Genomic DNA, 15,401 nt, shown 5'->3' with positions numbered 1-15,401 from the left:
GAGATATTGCTCTTCCTAAGCCGGCGCTCGGCGAGTTCTCCCAGGAGAAGGCCATGTTCAGTTCGAGCGCCAAGATCGTGAAGCCCAATGGCGAGAAGCCGGATGAGTTCGAGTCCGGCATCTCCCAGGCTCTTCTGGAGCTGGAGATGAACTCGGACCTCAAGGCTCAGCTCAGGGAGCTGAATATTACGGCGGCCAAGGAAATTGAAGTTGGTGGTGGTCGGAAAGCTATCATAATCTTTGTTCCTGTTCCTCAACTGAAATCTTTCCAGAAAATCCAAGTCCGGCTAGTATGCGAATTGGAGAAAAAGTTCAGTGGGAAGCATGTTGTCTTTATCGCTCAGAGGAGAATTCTGCCTAAGTCAACTCAAAAAAGCCGTACAAAAAATAAACAGAAGCGTCCCAGGAGCCGTACTCTGACAGCTGTGCATGATGCCATCCTTGAGGACTTGGTCTTCCCAAGTGAAATTGTGGGCAAGAGAATCCGCGTGAAACTAGATGGCAGCCGGCTCATAAAGGTTCATTTGGACAAAGCACAGCAGAACAATGTGGAACACAAGGTTGAAACTTTTTCTGGTGCCTATAAGAAGCTCACAGGCAAAGATGTTAATTTTGAATTCCCAGAGTTTCAATTGTAAACATAAGTGACTAAATAAAATATATTCACAGTAAAAAAAAAAAAAAAAAAAGTGAGATATTTATCAAACAACCCCCAAATAAATGTGTAATTACAAACCAAGATGAATTTTTCTGAAGGGAAGCCCTATAAAAGCATAACACAGAGGCAGCTGACCTGACCTGGGCATCTGGGAGGCTTCTCCAGGGAGCTCTGCTTAAGTTGAGATCTCAGAAAGATGAGTAGGAGTTAAGTGAGGTGGAAGGGAGTGTTCTAGGCAGAAGAACCACGAGTGCAAAGGCCCTGAGGTAGGAGTCAGTCTGGTGAGTAAGGGAGACAAATCAGAGAGGGAGCTTGGGACCAGCTAAGACTGAAGGGATCTCAGGGGCCAGGCCATGCAGGCCCTTGGAGGTCTTGTATGGGATTTGGTCTCCATGCCAAGAGCCATGGGGAGCCAGGGAAGAGTTTAAGCATGGGGTGATAGACTCATGAATTTAGGTTTGAATTTTAGGAAGATGGCTGCATGGAGACTGGTTAGGGTCAGCACAGCCCTCCCTTCCCCTAATTCCTCTGGCCTGAGGGCTATGCCGTTTCCCCCTAGACTCCAGAGCTACCCTCCAGTGAGCCCCTTCCCACTGCCCTCCTCACATTTTTGTGAGGATGAAGTCATCATTGAGGAGGGGAGGGAGTTCCAGGCCTCTATGCCTTCTTTATCCTGGAGAGCTGGGGCAGCCCTGGGGCCAGGGGGAGGGAAGGAACAAACACAGAACACCTCCCTTCCCCTGCATCCTCACTCCCATGACTGGGCCCTGTCTCCTTCCACCCTAGGCCATTGACATGAGCTGTAGTTATAAGATTTTTAGTGCAATTTTACTGCAAAATATTTTATAAAGGGCATCTAGTATTACAGCTACTACTAACTCCCCTCAGGGCTTGGGTAAGTCATCTCTTTTTGGGCCTCAGTTTCTCTATACATAAAATTAATGGCACTGCTATTCGATAGAATTTCCTGCAATGATGGACCATGTTCTATATTTGTGCTGTCCAATATGGCAGCCAGTAGCCACATGTGGCCATTGAGAGGTTGAAATGAGATTGGTGAGCCAGAAGAGCTGAATATTTAATTTCATTTAATTGTAATTAATTTAAATAATAACCACTGGCTGCCAATATTGGACAGCACAGGGGCAGATCTTAAACTTTTTTGAGACTCTGATGACAGTTATGGATCTCTCCCTAAAAAAACACCCTGCACCCGACTATCAGAGATGGGGGCCCTTCCAATTCTATTTATGCATCCCAGGCAGGCAGAGCAGACGGTAGACTGCTGGGGCTCAGGTCCCTCCTCTCCTCTTCCCTTCCTTCTGCCTTGAAAATGCTGAAATAAGGCTTTGCCTAGAGGCAGGAGAATGACAGAGATGACTCCAGGAATTAGCAGACCTCTGTTTTAAGCTTCAGGTGCACCACTGCACACATCTAGAGAAAGACAGAAGAGTGAAAGCAGGGGTAGGCGCAAGGAGAGTATTAGGGATATTTGGACTTACTCAGTCTCTGCCCTACCTCCCTGCAAACCACCAAATTGCTGCTGGGCCAGTCCTTCTTTGGACACAAAACTCCATCAGAGTGTGAGGCTGTACTCTGGAGATGGGGATGTGCCCTGGGTATGCAGTATTTATGAACTGGGGCTTTCGGAGTGGCCAGAGCGGGGGCTATCTTAGTCCATTTGCATTGCTGTAACAAAATACTGGAGATTGGGTTATTTATTTATTTTTTATTTATTTACTTTTTGAGACAGTCTCACTCTGTCACCCAGGCCAGAGTACAGTGGAGCTATCTCGGTTCACTGCAACCTCCACTTCCCAGGTTCAAGAGGTTTTCCTGTCTCAGCCTCCCAAGTAGTTGGGATTACAGGCACGCGCCATCATGCTTGGCTAATTTTGTGTTTTTAGTAGAGACGGAGTTTCACCATGTTGGCCAGGCTGGCCTCGAACTCTTGACCTCAGGTGATCCACCTGCCTCGGTCTCCCAAAGTGCTGGGATTACAGGCGTGAGCCACCGCGCCCGGCCAACCATCTACTTATTCTTGATGTTTTCACTATCCAGAGCATCTGTGGGTCAGGCACTGCCCCCACCCAGGAATATGGAGCCCTGAGGGTGTCAGGAGAACTCACTTCCTGCCTTGCATGGATGGGGGTGTCTACTCCACGGCGGGGAAAGGAAATATTGTTCTCCCTTCTCCCTTCTAGGATCTAATCATTCTCTCCAGAAAACTCACTGCACAGACCCATTTACAAGGGGCAGTTTTCACTGAGACTTAACTTCCTACCCTCTGATCTCCCCACTCGCTTTCCTGACCCTGCCTGCCCCTCCTCCCTCATCGCTCAGATGTTCATCCACTTTCTCTCCCATCTGGAAAGTAGTTAGTTGGTTCCTGTCTCCCAGGGTCTCCATTTCTTTGGCTCCAGAGATGCTGGATTGGTCAAATTCAGGCTCCAGCAGTGACCACAGTGTGAGACACAGATGGGGAAATAGCTCTTAGGAATCCCCTTGTCTTAGGTCTTTGAGAAGCAGAGCCTGTGGTCAGGATTCAGGTGGAAGCCCTGAGCTGAGGGAGAGGAAATGGAGGATGCAAGGTGAGACGGTGCGGCGCCTTCCCATCCTGCCCCGCTTCACACAAGCCTCTCAGAGACACTGCTGACTACTCAGCAAGGGTGCTCTCTTGGCACGTGGGTGGGACTTCTCCAGAAGGTAAGGAGGAAACACACCTTGGAGCAGTCCCCAGCTCCCACCCATGACCTGTTTCCCATGGGTCAAAGTTCACCCCACAGAGTTTCCTTCCCATGCTTCTGGGTTCTGTTACCCAGCCCTTGGTGGCACTTGGAAAGCAGGTTCCATGCTGTACAGTGTGGAATTTTATTTAAGTCTGAAAGTAGAGGAGCAGCCTCAAAGAGAGCAAGGAAATAGTGAAGGAATTTGAGAAGAAAAGTTCGTGTCTCAGGGCAGCTCATTTCTCATGCCGCTGAGATCCACTCAAGTCCTCCCATTATACCTGACTTCCATGCCACCCTACAGGGCATTTTCCCCCACAGGAACAAAGTTGCCCTCACTCTTTCTTCAAGAGGGGAAGTACAGTCTACTGGAATCAAGTCCCCTTCCAGAGAGTGCCAGATGTGGTCTTAAGGAAGATAAAGAGGAGAGGGCTAATGAAGCAAGCTACAGTCCCACTGCTGTAGTGTGTCCTGAGTCCACAATTGATATTCTCTCCCTCCTTCCATGACCCTCTGCTGACCCTCTGCTAGCCCTCTGCAGATCTGGGCTGCTTGCCTGATGAGATTATACAGACTTTCATCCCCAAGAGACATGATTCCTTTGTTGCCTCGTCCTTTTAGAACTGTTGTTAGAGTTGTCCATTGTCAACTACTGGGTGGGAAGTTCCAAGAGATGCCACAGTGAATTCCCTAGCTGGGGCTAGACTCCCTGCCTTCATTGCATCTACACACATTGTATCTGCAGCCCTGGTTCCTCATGATCATCAGGATCAATGGCCCTGGCCAGCACATTAACGCCCTTCTTTGCCTGTTGGCCCACTGGAATGAGGAGCATAAGGTGGCCAGGTGGCTGTCACAGCTTCCAGTTTAGTGGAAACTACTGTGTTCTTTCATATAAGTTCTCCCTCCCTGGCAACTAGAAACTCTAATTGGCAGAGCCTCCAGTTTTGGTGACAGAAAGCAAATATTTTACAAATGTGAATGAGATGGGCCACATCCACTTCCACATTTGACTCCAGGACCGGCAATTTCTGTGTATAAGGAACATAGTACTGTTCAAAACAAATACTGTGTCAGGAGTTGAAGGCCCAAACCCACAGGTGTCATGTTCCTGCCAGTGTCTTCACTGAGCATTCAACGTGCTGTCCCCTTGTCCCATCAGGCTGTCAGCTTCTAGGTGATGAGGAACAACCAAGTGAGCCCAATGAATCTGTTGATTGGCATCCCGTACACCATATACAAAGATGAACTCAAAGATGGATCAAAGACCCAAAGGTAAGAGCAGAAACTATAGAAGTCCTTGATGACCCCATTATTTTACTTGCTTTGGTAAAAACACTGTGGAAGACAAGCCTGAATCTGGAGCATGCACTGATTCCAGTAAGAACGAATTACTGTCCCTTCCAGAGTAGAAAGAATAGCATCAGTGTAACTGATCTGTCACCAGAGGCTTGGCTTGTCTTCTGAGGAAGAGAGCCTTCTGAGGGAGGGCCCAGTGCTGGTCTTGGCTGCAGGCAGGTTGAGTAATCGAAGTGGTAGCTCATCCTTGGTGAGAGGGAGCCCATGCTGTTGGGCTCATACATAGCCTCCATCTCTGGTAGCATGACTACTCTGTTCAAGGGCTTTTGAGCAGGCATTTAGGGTAGACAGGGAGAGAGATTCACTCACCAGGTGAATCATTGTATCTCTTAGTGGAGCGTGTCCTGGCAAAAGATGCTCTGCAGGGTGTTTACCTGAGGCCCAGAGGTTTGCACACTTGGTGCTCACTCTCAGTCCACCCATCTGCCTCTTTCCTAGACCACTTTGTCACTTGCCTTTGACTTTGTTCCTTCGGGCTCCTGACTAGGGGACATTTACTATTCCACAGGAGCCAGGGAATATCCACACCTCAGGCTACTTGTTTGTCTAGAGAAAGCTAACGCCCAAGTGTACTGCTCAAAGCTTTGCACCCTGGAACCTCCCTTCCCTCCTGTCCTTTAGGGCTACCCCAAGAAGGCCATAATGTGGCAGCAATCCACTTCTCTCACCAACATATCACACTGACATCTGTGAACCAGGGCTGAGTCCCTTCCTTATCTAGCAGTTGATTTGACTACAGGGAATTTGAGAAGGTTCCACAAACTTTGTGACTCAATATGCCCTTTCACTCCTATCTGCCTATGATTTCGTCTTTATTCCTGACTCATTGGCAAGTGGCCCCTCACCTCCAGCCTCTGATTTCTTTTCATATCCTTGCCAGACCAGGCCAGATGAGAGTGGGGTTGGAGTGCTGCCTGCGCAAGGCCTTAGCACCCTCACAGTAATAATAATGATAGCAACGACCACAGTAGCTGCTGCTGATGAAGTGCTCCTTTTGTGGCAGGCATTGTGCTAATAAGCAGGACCAGGAAGAGGACGAAGAGGGTAAAAGCTTAGGCGACAAATTGTAAGGAGGTCTCAAGGTCGTGCAAGTGGAAGTCCTTAAAGTCCTGGTCCTGCTGAGAAGCTCCTAATAGATTATATGTTCTTTTATTCTCACAAGTAAATTTTATCACTCCCATTTTACAGATGAGGAAACTGATTCAGAGGTTAATTTGCCAAGGTCATACAGCCATATTTGGCCCAAGCTCTTCACCATTAAGCTGTCTTAGCTCATTCACGTTAGCCTGGCCGCCCCGTGGGAAGTTCCCCTGTCCGTGATCCTCCGGAAGACCGCGGGTCCCTAGGCCCACTCAGACAGCCGACCGTTGGGAGTATGCAAGCTGACGTGACTTTGGTGCAAGCAGCCGCAGGAAGAGGCTGCCGCCAGAGCGGGCAGGAAGAGGGCGCGTTCCCGCATATGTCCACTAGATGGCGCCCCAACACTGAGCCACTGACCTCCAGCGGCCGAGTGGGCACGCCCCCAGCGGGGAGACTCTGTGCGAGACCCGTCCCGCTGTCCATGGGCACAGGTCTCCAACCCTCCGACGCTCTCCCTGATTTCTGCATCACCGATCCCCTTCCCTGCTACCCCCAGGAGATGGTATCGGGGAGAGGAGACTTCCCAGGGTACTTGGGAGGGATTCTTCCTTCTTTCCCCTGGAAACTGTCTCTTAGCGGTGCCCAGCGCTTCCCAGGACCTCCGCAGCACTGCCTCTCCCTTCGTTCCCTTCCTGAATTCCCCAGGCCCTCCCTATCACTCCCACTCTCTCAACTTCTGCCAGTCTTCTGAGGCAGGGACCATTAAGGCCGATTCCACAGATTTGGTGATGCAAATTCATGCAAATGTATGCAAATCGCCATGTAAAGGAGGCTTGCCACTGTGGTTCTAAGTGGCTGTCACAGCTTCTCTGACACCTGTTTTGGGAGACAGCTGCCCTGCCCCCTCCTGCTCAGTGTCTATCTGCTATTCGTCCCCCTTTCCTTCCTCCAAGGCTCTGGCCCCCTTCCTTCAGCCACCCTGGTTGGCTTCTGGTTACAAAGGACCCTTGGGGACTTCTCTCTAAACCCCCTAGAGGGAGCAAGGTGAGAAGCACATCTTACTGGGTACCGACTTTGACATCTGATAATTTCACCATTTTCTAGCTGTGTGACCTTGGAAAGCGGGTTAACTTCTCTGAGTCTCAGTTTCATCGATAGCAGAATGGGAATAATGATAGTAGGCACCTAATAAGGCTGCGGTAAAGACTCTGTGCTACACTGCATGTAAAGTGCTTGGCACAGAGCCCGAGCGTGGGAAGCATGTGGCTATCAATGTTATGATGATCACTGACCCTGTGGGTCATCGTATTCTGAGAGCTCGGGCTTGGAGGCAGAGATATGCAGGTGGACCCAGCTCAGGCATGTGCACATGTGTGCTCATCTCTGTACATGCACACACACACAGCTGACAGCCTCACGCGCTGGAGGGGCGCACGCGCGGGTACACACGCATTCAGAAACACACACAGGAGGAGGCTGTGGGAGGTGGAATCTGAGTCATCGAGACCAGAGCTGTGGGTGGTGCTTTTGTCCTGATTTCCGGGGCTCAGTGCTCCATTTCGAACAAGGAAATGTATGCGGATGGCACAGCTAACCAGCCAGCTGAAGGGCCAGTTGTGTGGACCCCTTTCTTGCATCAGCCCCTTCCCCAGGCTTCCTGTTGTCCCAGTCCCAGCCTAGCTCTGTGTCATCTGAGCTTCTCCTTCCTCTGACCCTGCCCCTAGCTCCACTGAGGCCTAGCAGGTGGGACAGGGCAGGCCCACTGAGGTGATAAAGCAGGCTGTCGATGACGTCATAGAGAAGGGGATGCCTGCTGCAGCTGCTCCCTGCAGAATGCCCTGGGAGCTTGGTGTACGTGGTGAGGAAGAGGGTGTGAGGGATGTGGCATACAACAGTAGTTAAGAACACTGTCTTGAGAATAAGGTGAACCCAGGTTGAAGTCCTGGCTCTGTCTCTGTGTGACTTTTTGCAGTTCTCTTAACCTCTTTGGACCTCAATTTCTTTGTCAGTAGAAGGAAAGCAGTCATACCTAACTCAAAGAGTTTTGTGACTTTTCAATGAGATGATGCACATAAACATGCCCTCTCTTCAGTGCTGCATGGACTGAATGTTTATATGTGGCCATGATTTTGGATGACGCTGACTGAAGGCAGCCCCACCCATAGCAGTTTCACCTCCTTCCCAGGAGTTGCCTCTCCTTCCACACCACTCAGGCCTGGAGGGAAGAAAAGAGGCAGTGCTTTTGGTGCCTGGGGTCTCCTGGGTCAGTATGGGCTAAGGTATCAATAGGCCGGTGTATTGTCCAGCTTTTCTTCTCTGATTAGATGATTAATCAGGATAGGTCGGAATCACAACCTTGCCAAAAGGGAAAGAAAGATGCTGCAGTTTACTGTGCACCTGTTATACGACAGGCACCATGGTGGGTGCTGTCCCACGTGAGCTCTCCTCAGCCTCCCAACAGCTCTCTGAAAAAGACACTAGCATCTTCAAGGTACAACCCAAGAAGAAATGAAGTAACTTGCCCTAGGATGTATAGTCGGTAAATAGAGAAACTGGGATTCAGACCAGCTGACATTCCACACTGTCTACCTTGCCATATACATCTGCAGTTTTGATTCCTGTGGGCTCCATGGACGTGGCAATAGGGAGGATCAGTTCCTTGGATGTGCAGCCCCTGCCTCCAGAGCTGCCCAAGTCTGTTTGGGCCTTTGAGGGGGAGGGGTCTCTATTTCTCCAGTCAGTCTCTTGAGAGCCTTGTGGGCAATGGTGGAGCTAGTTAATCACCGAAAGTGTCCCCAGGTGTTATGCACTTGGCTCCTAGCCAGTGGTTATATGACATCAGGGAAAGGACACAGGTGCATGGGACACAGGTGCATGGAGGTTGGGGGCGGGCTGGGGCAGCCTAGACACCTGCTGAAGGCTCGGTTCTGTGTCAGTGGGGAGCATGGGGAAGGGGGGAGCAGCAGATGGACGGGGTCGGGTTGGGGGCAGGGATGCTGAATTGGCTCTGAAGCCCAAGGTGACTTGAGAGCCTGCCAGGAAGATGAAAGTTTGAAGGAGAAGGAGGGAAGGAGAGCTATAGTGTAGGAGAAATTGAGGCAGCTAAGGGAAAGGACAGTAGGGTCTCAGGGTGGTTGGCCAAGAGTGGTTAGGGGTGCAGGCTTTGGGGTTAGAAGGTACAGGCTCTTATTTCAGTGCCACCACTCATGAGCTATGTGGTCAAAGGCAAGAACTGTCCTCCAGTTTCCTCAGCTGCAAACCGGGTACAAATAGCACCTCTACAAATAGAAGTTCTATCCCTAGAACCTCTAGTCCTTCACCACCAGAACCTAAACTTCATTGCAGCCTGGCTGCCAAGTAACCACCCACAGGACCTTAATCACGGACAGGGCCAGGAAGGACCTACCTCAGAAAGCTCCAGGGTCCGGCTCCTACCCAAGTCTAACCACACACTCAATTTTTTTCTCCAACTGGTGGCCACCTTTTCCTGTGGCCCCAGGTCTAAAGGTCTATCTGTCTTGCTCATTGGCTATGCATCCAGCACATAGTAGGGGCTCCTACTATGAAGTGAGTAATATGTGCCAAGTGGCTGATATATTGTTCAATAATTGCACCTTAGCTGACTTCATGTCAGTGAATATTTCTAGAGCATTCACCCTGTGCTAAACAAACAAGACTGAGCCTTGTCCTCACAGATTGGTGAGTGAAGGGTTTAAGGGTGCAGTGAGTGTTACTGAGGTGACTACAGGCACATTCCCAAACCAGGGCCCAGGAGAAAAGGTGGCCAATGCTTGAAGGAAAAAACTGTGTGTGGTTAGGCCAGATTGAGATTCGGCCCCTGGAGCCTTCTGAAGCAGGCCCTTCCAGGCCCCAACAGTGATTAAGGTCCTTGTGGCTGGTTACTCGGCAGCCAGGCCGGAAAAGAGAGCCCGTAATTAACAAGCTGGCACTCACACAACCACATGTCAGCACGCCCAAGCCCTGGGATAGCTGTCTGTCAGTCGTAGCTGCTGGTGGAATTTTTTAGACAGCTGGGCTCAAGCCGGGAAATGAATATAAGTTGCATTTCTATGCATCGTTGTTCGTGGTGGTAAAAAAAATTAATCAGTGACATAGCTGTGACACATACTCATTTAAGAGTCTACAGAGAAATGTTCATTTGTCAGAGGCAGCAAAGAAGAGATTATGTGTCAGCTGGGGAGGGGTGAAATATTTATACAATGGCTAATAAACACCGGTGTGGAAGGGGGTCAATTGATTGTGTCAGTGGCCACATGACAAATACAGCACTGAGCAGCCATGGGCACTACCCTTGTGCCTGGGGGCTCCATTCTGATGACAAATACACAACGTGTTACTGTGAATGCTCCCCACCAACTATGTGCTCAGCCCTCTTTGCTGGCTGGGCAGCTGAAGATTGCTAGGAAGCAGAGCTCCCATGGAAGCTGCCTACCCCCAACTTCATTAAGTCGAACTTGAAGTTGGTAAATTATTCCCCAAATGCCAAAACAGCTGCAAAAAAATATTTCTTTGTGTGTGTGCAGTTTTTTAAATTTCATGTTTCTGAATTTCAAAGGCCTTGCTCCCTGCCTTCACCAAGACCATATCACCAGCACCTCCCATGCAGACCTCACCCTGCCCAGGTTCTGCACCCCCCTGCGTGGCTCTGGGGCAATGTAGGACACCTGGGTTCAAGTTCTTGTCCAGCCAGTCTAGTAGCTAAGTTGGCCTCCTTCCTTGTTCTCACAGCTGAGGCCAAGGCCTAACTTGTTCCCCAGTTATGGGAAGGAGTCACTGTACCCTCCCAGGCACAGTGATACTTCTGTGACCGGACACCCACCTGTCATTGCCTAAGGGGAAAGTAGTCTGGTTGGGACATCTGTCATCCCCAGGCAGAACACCCCTGCCTCTCACCCCAGCCCATAAGCAGCCCACCTGGGGCTGTGTGATTGGTCAAACTTTCCAGAAGGAGCAGAACATCATATCAGCGCTGACAACTACTAGTTTTTGAGCCCTGATCACGTGCCGGGCACTGAATCAAGTGCTCTCTGTGCATTGTTTCACTGAATCTTAAGACAACTCTCGAGGTGGGTCTAATGATCAGTTCAGTTTTATAGGAAGGAAGCCAAAACCCAGAGAAACAGCTTGTCTAATGCCTATGCTATGTAGATAGAGGTGGCATTTGAACCCGGTTGGTAGGACCCCAGGGCACAGCCTTCCTGGTCCTTGTTCACCTGTCTGACCATGTTGGAACTATGTCTCATGGTTAACACCTGCAGATCTTAATTTCAAAGCTTAAACAATTCAGATTCTAAGAGATCAATTAACAAACCTCAAAGACTGTAAAACTTGTGGAGGCATGGACTGTATCCCAGACTCTGCTCAGAGCATTCACTCTAGCAAAACTCGGCTGATTCTCTCTCATCTTAACTGGGGCAGATAGAGCCGTTTCCTCTCCCCAAAGTGTCCCCACCATCCTGGTTTAGAAACATGGGCGTTGTCACCCCTCCAGAGACTGAGAGAGGCCCCTTCCACTCCCCTGTATACGATCCCTGCCTCGAGCCTGCTGTCAGTTGCTGTAATATCCCTATCATTCCTGGCACATCCAACATCCGTCATTTGATTGGGGATGGGATGACACTCCGAGAAAACAGTTGCAGATGAAATTTCACACATATCGGTGAATGTGGAGATTGCAGATAAGCACACGTTGCAACTTGTTTTTACTTTTTAAAATGAGATTCTTCCCTTATGAAGTTGTGCTCCACCTTAGATTTCCCACTGTGAGGCTGTTAGTAATGATAACATTAGTGATAGTGACAATAGCATAGACTGTACTTATTGGGTATTTATTATGTGCTAAGTACTTTCACATTGTTTTGCTTAATCCTCACAGCAACCCTATTTTACAGATGAGAAAACTAAAAACCAGAGAGCCTAAGTAGTTTTCCCACAGATGCGTAGCTCGTAGGAACTGGGCTTTCACCTAGGGATACCAGCAGCAGAACCCCTAGACTCTTACCCATGAAGGCCTGAGTTCAGTCCTGCTGCACAGGAACAACTCCATCTAGCCCAGTCCCTGGCTTCAGCTGTATAAACTATGCTAGCTCCCAGATGGTCTTGCTCTCTTTCACCTCTGCACCTTTGCAGATGCTGTTCCTGCTGTCTGGAATGCCCTTCCTTCTGTCTGTTCTCACATGGGTACCTCACTGGTGACTGTAGGGAGGAAACCTTGGCTCTTATACTTCATCCCATCCACAATCCCCGCCCCAGGCCTCCGGAGGCCCCTGCAAGCTCAGCCAAGGGTGCCCTGGAAGGCTACCCTCCCTACATGCTCACAACCTGCCGGGTTGGCTCCAAGGGTCTAGCATCAGAGGTGACTAGAAAGATCCTGCTCTGGAAGAGACAGCATCCCGGTACTCTCCCCTTCCCCAGCCTCCACAGCATCCTTACACAGACCTGACCAGGTCACTCCCTGCCACATCCTGACACCCGCCAACACTACACAAACCTCACCTCTCTCCTCCCTGTTGCTGTCCCAGCCAAACTGCCTCAATTACAGGGTCCCTGAGCAGGCCCCACTCTCTCTTGCCTCTGGCTTCTCCTGCTTGGAACATTCTTCCCTGTTCTTTCTCTTCTGCCTGCTTCCTATTCATCCTTCAAGATTCATCTTGGGCACCCTTCCAGGAAGCCTTCCTGGATTTCCCCAGCCTGGGCTAGCTACTCCAGAGCAGGACATTGTACCACTGTCCACTGTGGTATGCCTAGTGCCAGCCACAGAGGAAGGCCTCGTGAATGTTTGACAGACCAAGGGGTGAACACATGAGTGAACTGGGAATGCAGATAACCACAGAAAAGAGAGACCCCCAATGATCCTAGACCCCAAGGAAAGGGTTCTGGAAGCTTAGTGTGAGTAGGGGCCTCAGTTAAGCCGCAGAACCTATGGGTAGGAGTTAAAGTCTCAGATTGTTCAGACTAAGATTGTATCCAGAATCTGAATAGCCTGTATGACTCAAAGCAAGTTACTTAACTTCTCTGAGCTTTGGCCATCTCATATGTAATGTGGGGGCTAATAATATGGCCAATATCATAAGGTTGTGTTGGGAGTTAAGTGAGATAATTCAAGTTGTGTACATATATGGATACTCAATTATTTGCTCTTGTTATTAAGAGACTGGAATGGCATAAGAGCTGGAAGGGTTTACACTGTGTAGGCTACTCTGGGTTTCAGCTTCAAGATCCAGGGCAAGGCCAGGCGTGGTGGCTCACACCTATAATCCCAGCACTTTGGGAGGCCGAGGTGGGCAGATCACAAGGTCAGGAGATCAAGACCATCCTGGCTAACACGGTGAAACCCCGTCTCTACTAAAAATACAAAAAATTAGCCGGGTGTGGTGGCGGGCGCCTGTAGTCCCAGCTACTCGGGAGGCTGAGGCAGGAGAATGGTGTGAACCTGGGAGGCGGAGCTGGTAGTGAGCCGATATCGTGCCACTGCACTCCAGCCTGGGCGACAGAGCGAGACTCCATCTCAAAAAAAAAAAAAAAGATCCAGGGCTAGTGGACAATTAAGAACCCTGGACTTTCAGGAACTTGCATGGTCTGCCCAGTTCTGTCCCCCACAGGCTGTGTGACCTCAGAGAAGATTCCTTCCTCTCTGAGTCTTGGTTTTCTCCTCTTTGAAATAAGGACATTAATTCCTTCCCCCAATAATTATCCAATAGGATTATTGTGGGAGATCGTATGAGATAATATATATGAAAATGCTTTGAAATGTGCTCAGGGCTGTATAAATAAAAGGGATTATGGTTATCTGCAGGTAGTTTGTAGGGGCTTAATTATTAGTCAGCATTCATGGGCACTGAAGCTGTGGAGCAGCCCTGCAAATGTTCCCTTGGCAGCTTTAGCAGAAAGGACCCTGTGGAGAAACTGAGGCTGGGTTGCCAGCAGGTATCCAGGGGACCTTGGCAGTAGCGGGTGGGCTGGGGAGGTGGTGCTGAGATGGGACAGCATTGGGATTCCACTCTGGCCTGATCCCCAGTTTTAGGGCCTCTAACCATCTTTGCAAAGTCCGCAAAGATAGGAGTCTGCAGGAAGAGATGCAGGAACTCCTTGGCTTCAGGTGTGAAGTGCTTTGGCTGATGCCAAGGGTGGCTCTTCTGGGTTTGCTCCTGGCAGCTCCTCAGGCTGGAGGAGCTGGAGACAGGCACCAGCAGGCAATGACTCGGCATTTGCTAGACCCAGCTGGCTGATGGGGGGAGAAGGGTGCCCAGCCTCCCTGTGTTTGGAGACCCAGAACTACGCTCTTTGGAGGGTGGAAAGGAGATGGGCCCAGGGCCTGCCCTCAGGAGCACGGCTCAGGGGCATTGGCGGCACTACTCTTCACCAGGGAGAGACAACCAAGGATGAAAGGGCCCAGACGTGGCCTGTGAGTGGATGGCTAAGAAGGAAGGAGATGGAGAGAAGTGAGAGGGGGAGCAAAGACCTGGTCCTAGGACATCCAAAGTCATTCCTCTGAGGATAGGGGTAGAGGGTCAGTAGGAGGGACTAAAACAGAAGACATGGAGTTCCAGTGCCATCCATCCATTTATTTCCTCATTCAAAACCTTTCTTGAGCACCTAGTATATGTTGAACACTGAAGATAGAGCTGTAAACAAGAAGGAGCTTCTCTGCCCTTGTGAGGTTGAGTTTAGGAGATAGACACAAGCATGTGAATTTCACAGGGGAAGTACAGGAGGCTTTAGAAGGTGAAACAAGAGGCTCTACCTAGCCCTAGCAGCAGGGAAAGCCTTTCCTAAGAAGTGAGGTTTGAGATGAGGCCATTGGACATCAGCTGGGGTGGTGTCAATTCTACAAATATTTATAGATCATTTACTATTGATCAACCAATGGACAGAGTTCCTGTCCTCAAAGAGATAGATATTAGAAGGGAAAAGAGTCCCAGGAAAAAGGAATTACACATACAAAGGCAGAGGCAAGAAAGGCCAAGTATATCACAGGAGCATAGAGAGCTCAGAGTGCAAGAGGCAAGAGATGAAAGACGACAGGAGATGAAAGACAAGGCAGGAGCAAAAGGCAGCCCCAGGCCATGCTAGGGTGTTTGGGGCTTGTCCAGGGCCATGCATGATGGTCAGATTTGCATGCTTGAAAGGCCAGTCTCAAATATCCACTGGCACTATGGCAAATGAAAAGTCACATGTGGGAGCCTCTGTCCCACATTCCCCACTATCAGGCTGATCCAAAGGCAGGAGAGGGTGTATCTAGGCTGTGTGTCTGAAAGGCTGAGACTGAGTGTGTCTGTCACTGATCGAATGTGGGAGCGACTGAATATGTGTGCCTGCCTCATACCTCTTCATGCCATTATTGGTGTTGTTGACCTGATTGCGGATCAATAGCAATAGTCCTTCACATGGGCCTGGTGCCTCTGTCCATTTGAGTTTCATGAGATCTCTCCAGGAAGCAGAGCCAGGATTCCTACTCCCATTTTCCAGATAATGATCCTACTAATAATAGTTGACATTATTGAGTGTTTACTGTATGAAGGCTCAGTGCGAATACTACCTCATGGAACACACACTGC

General features: G+C 49.8%; 1 protein-coding gene across 1 annotated transcript; it reads left to right on the top strand.

Moving 5' to 3' along the window:
• Positions 1-693, top strand: LOC103244702 (small ribosomal subunit protein eS7-like). Its single transcript, XM_038006758.2, has one exon. It carries the CDS (start codon positions 54-56, stop codon positions 636-638), a length of 585 nt encoding a protein of 194 aa, XP_037862686.2. The 5' UTR covers positions 1-53; the 3' UTR covers positions 639-693.
• Positions 694-15,401: the final 14,708 nt, after the last annotated feature.

Source organism: Chlorocebus sabaeus, chromosome 23 (genome assembly GCF_047675955.1).
Source record: "Chlorocebus sabaeus isolate Y175 chromosome 23, mChlSab1.0.hap1, whole genome shotgun sequence".
Taxonomy (NCBI): Eukaryota; Metazoa; Chordata; class Mammalia; order Primates; family Cercopithecidae; genus Chlorocebus; species Chlorocebus sabaeus.
The sequence above is the reverse complement of the archived record's forward strand: the minus strand, read 5'-3'. Positions and strand labels throughout refer to the sequence as shown.

What these genes read in the sequence shown, in the direction of transcription:
- LOC103244702 (XM_038006758.2), top strand. Translation starts at nt 54, where the DNA reads ATGTTCAGTTCGAGCGCCAAGATCGTGAAGCCCAATGGCGAGAAGCCG.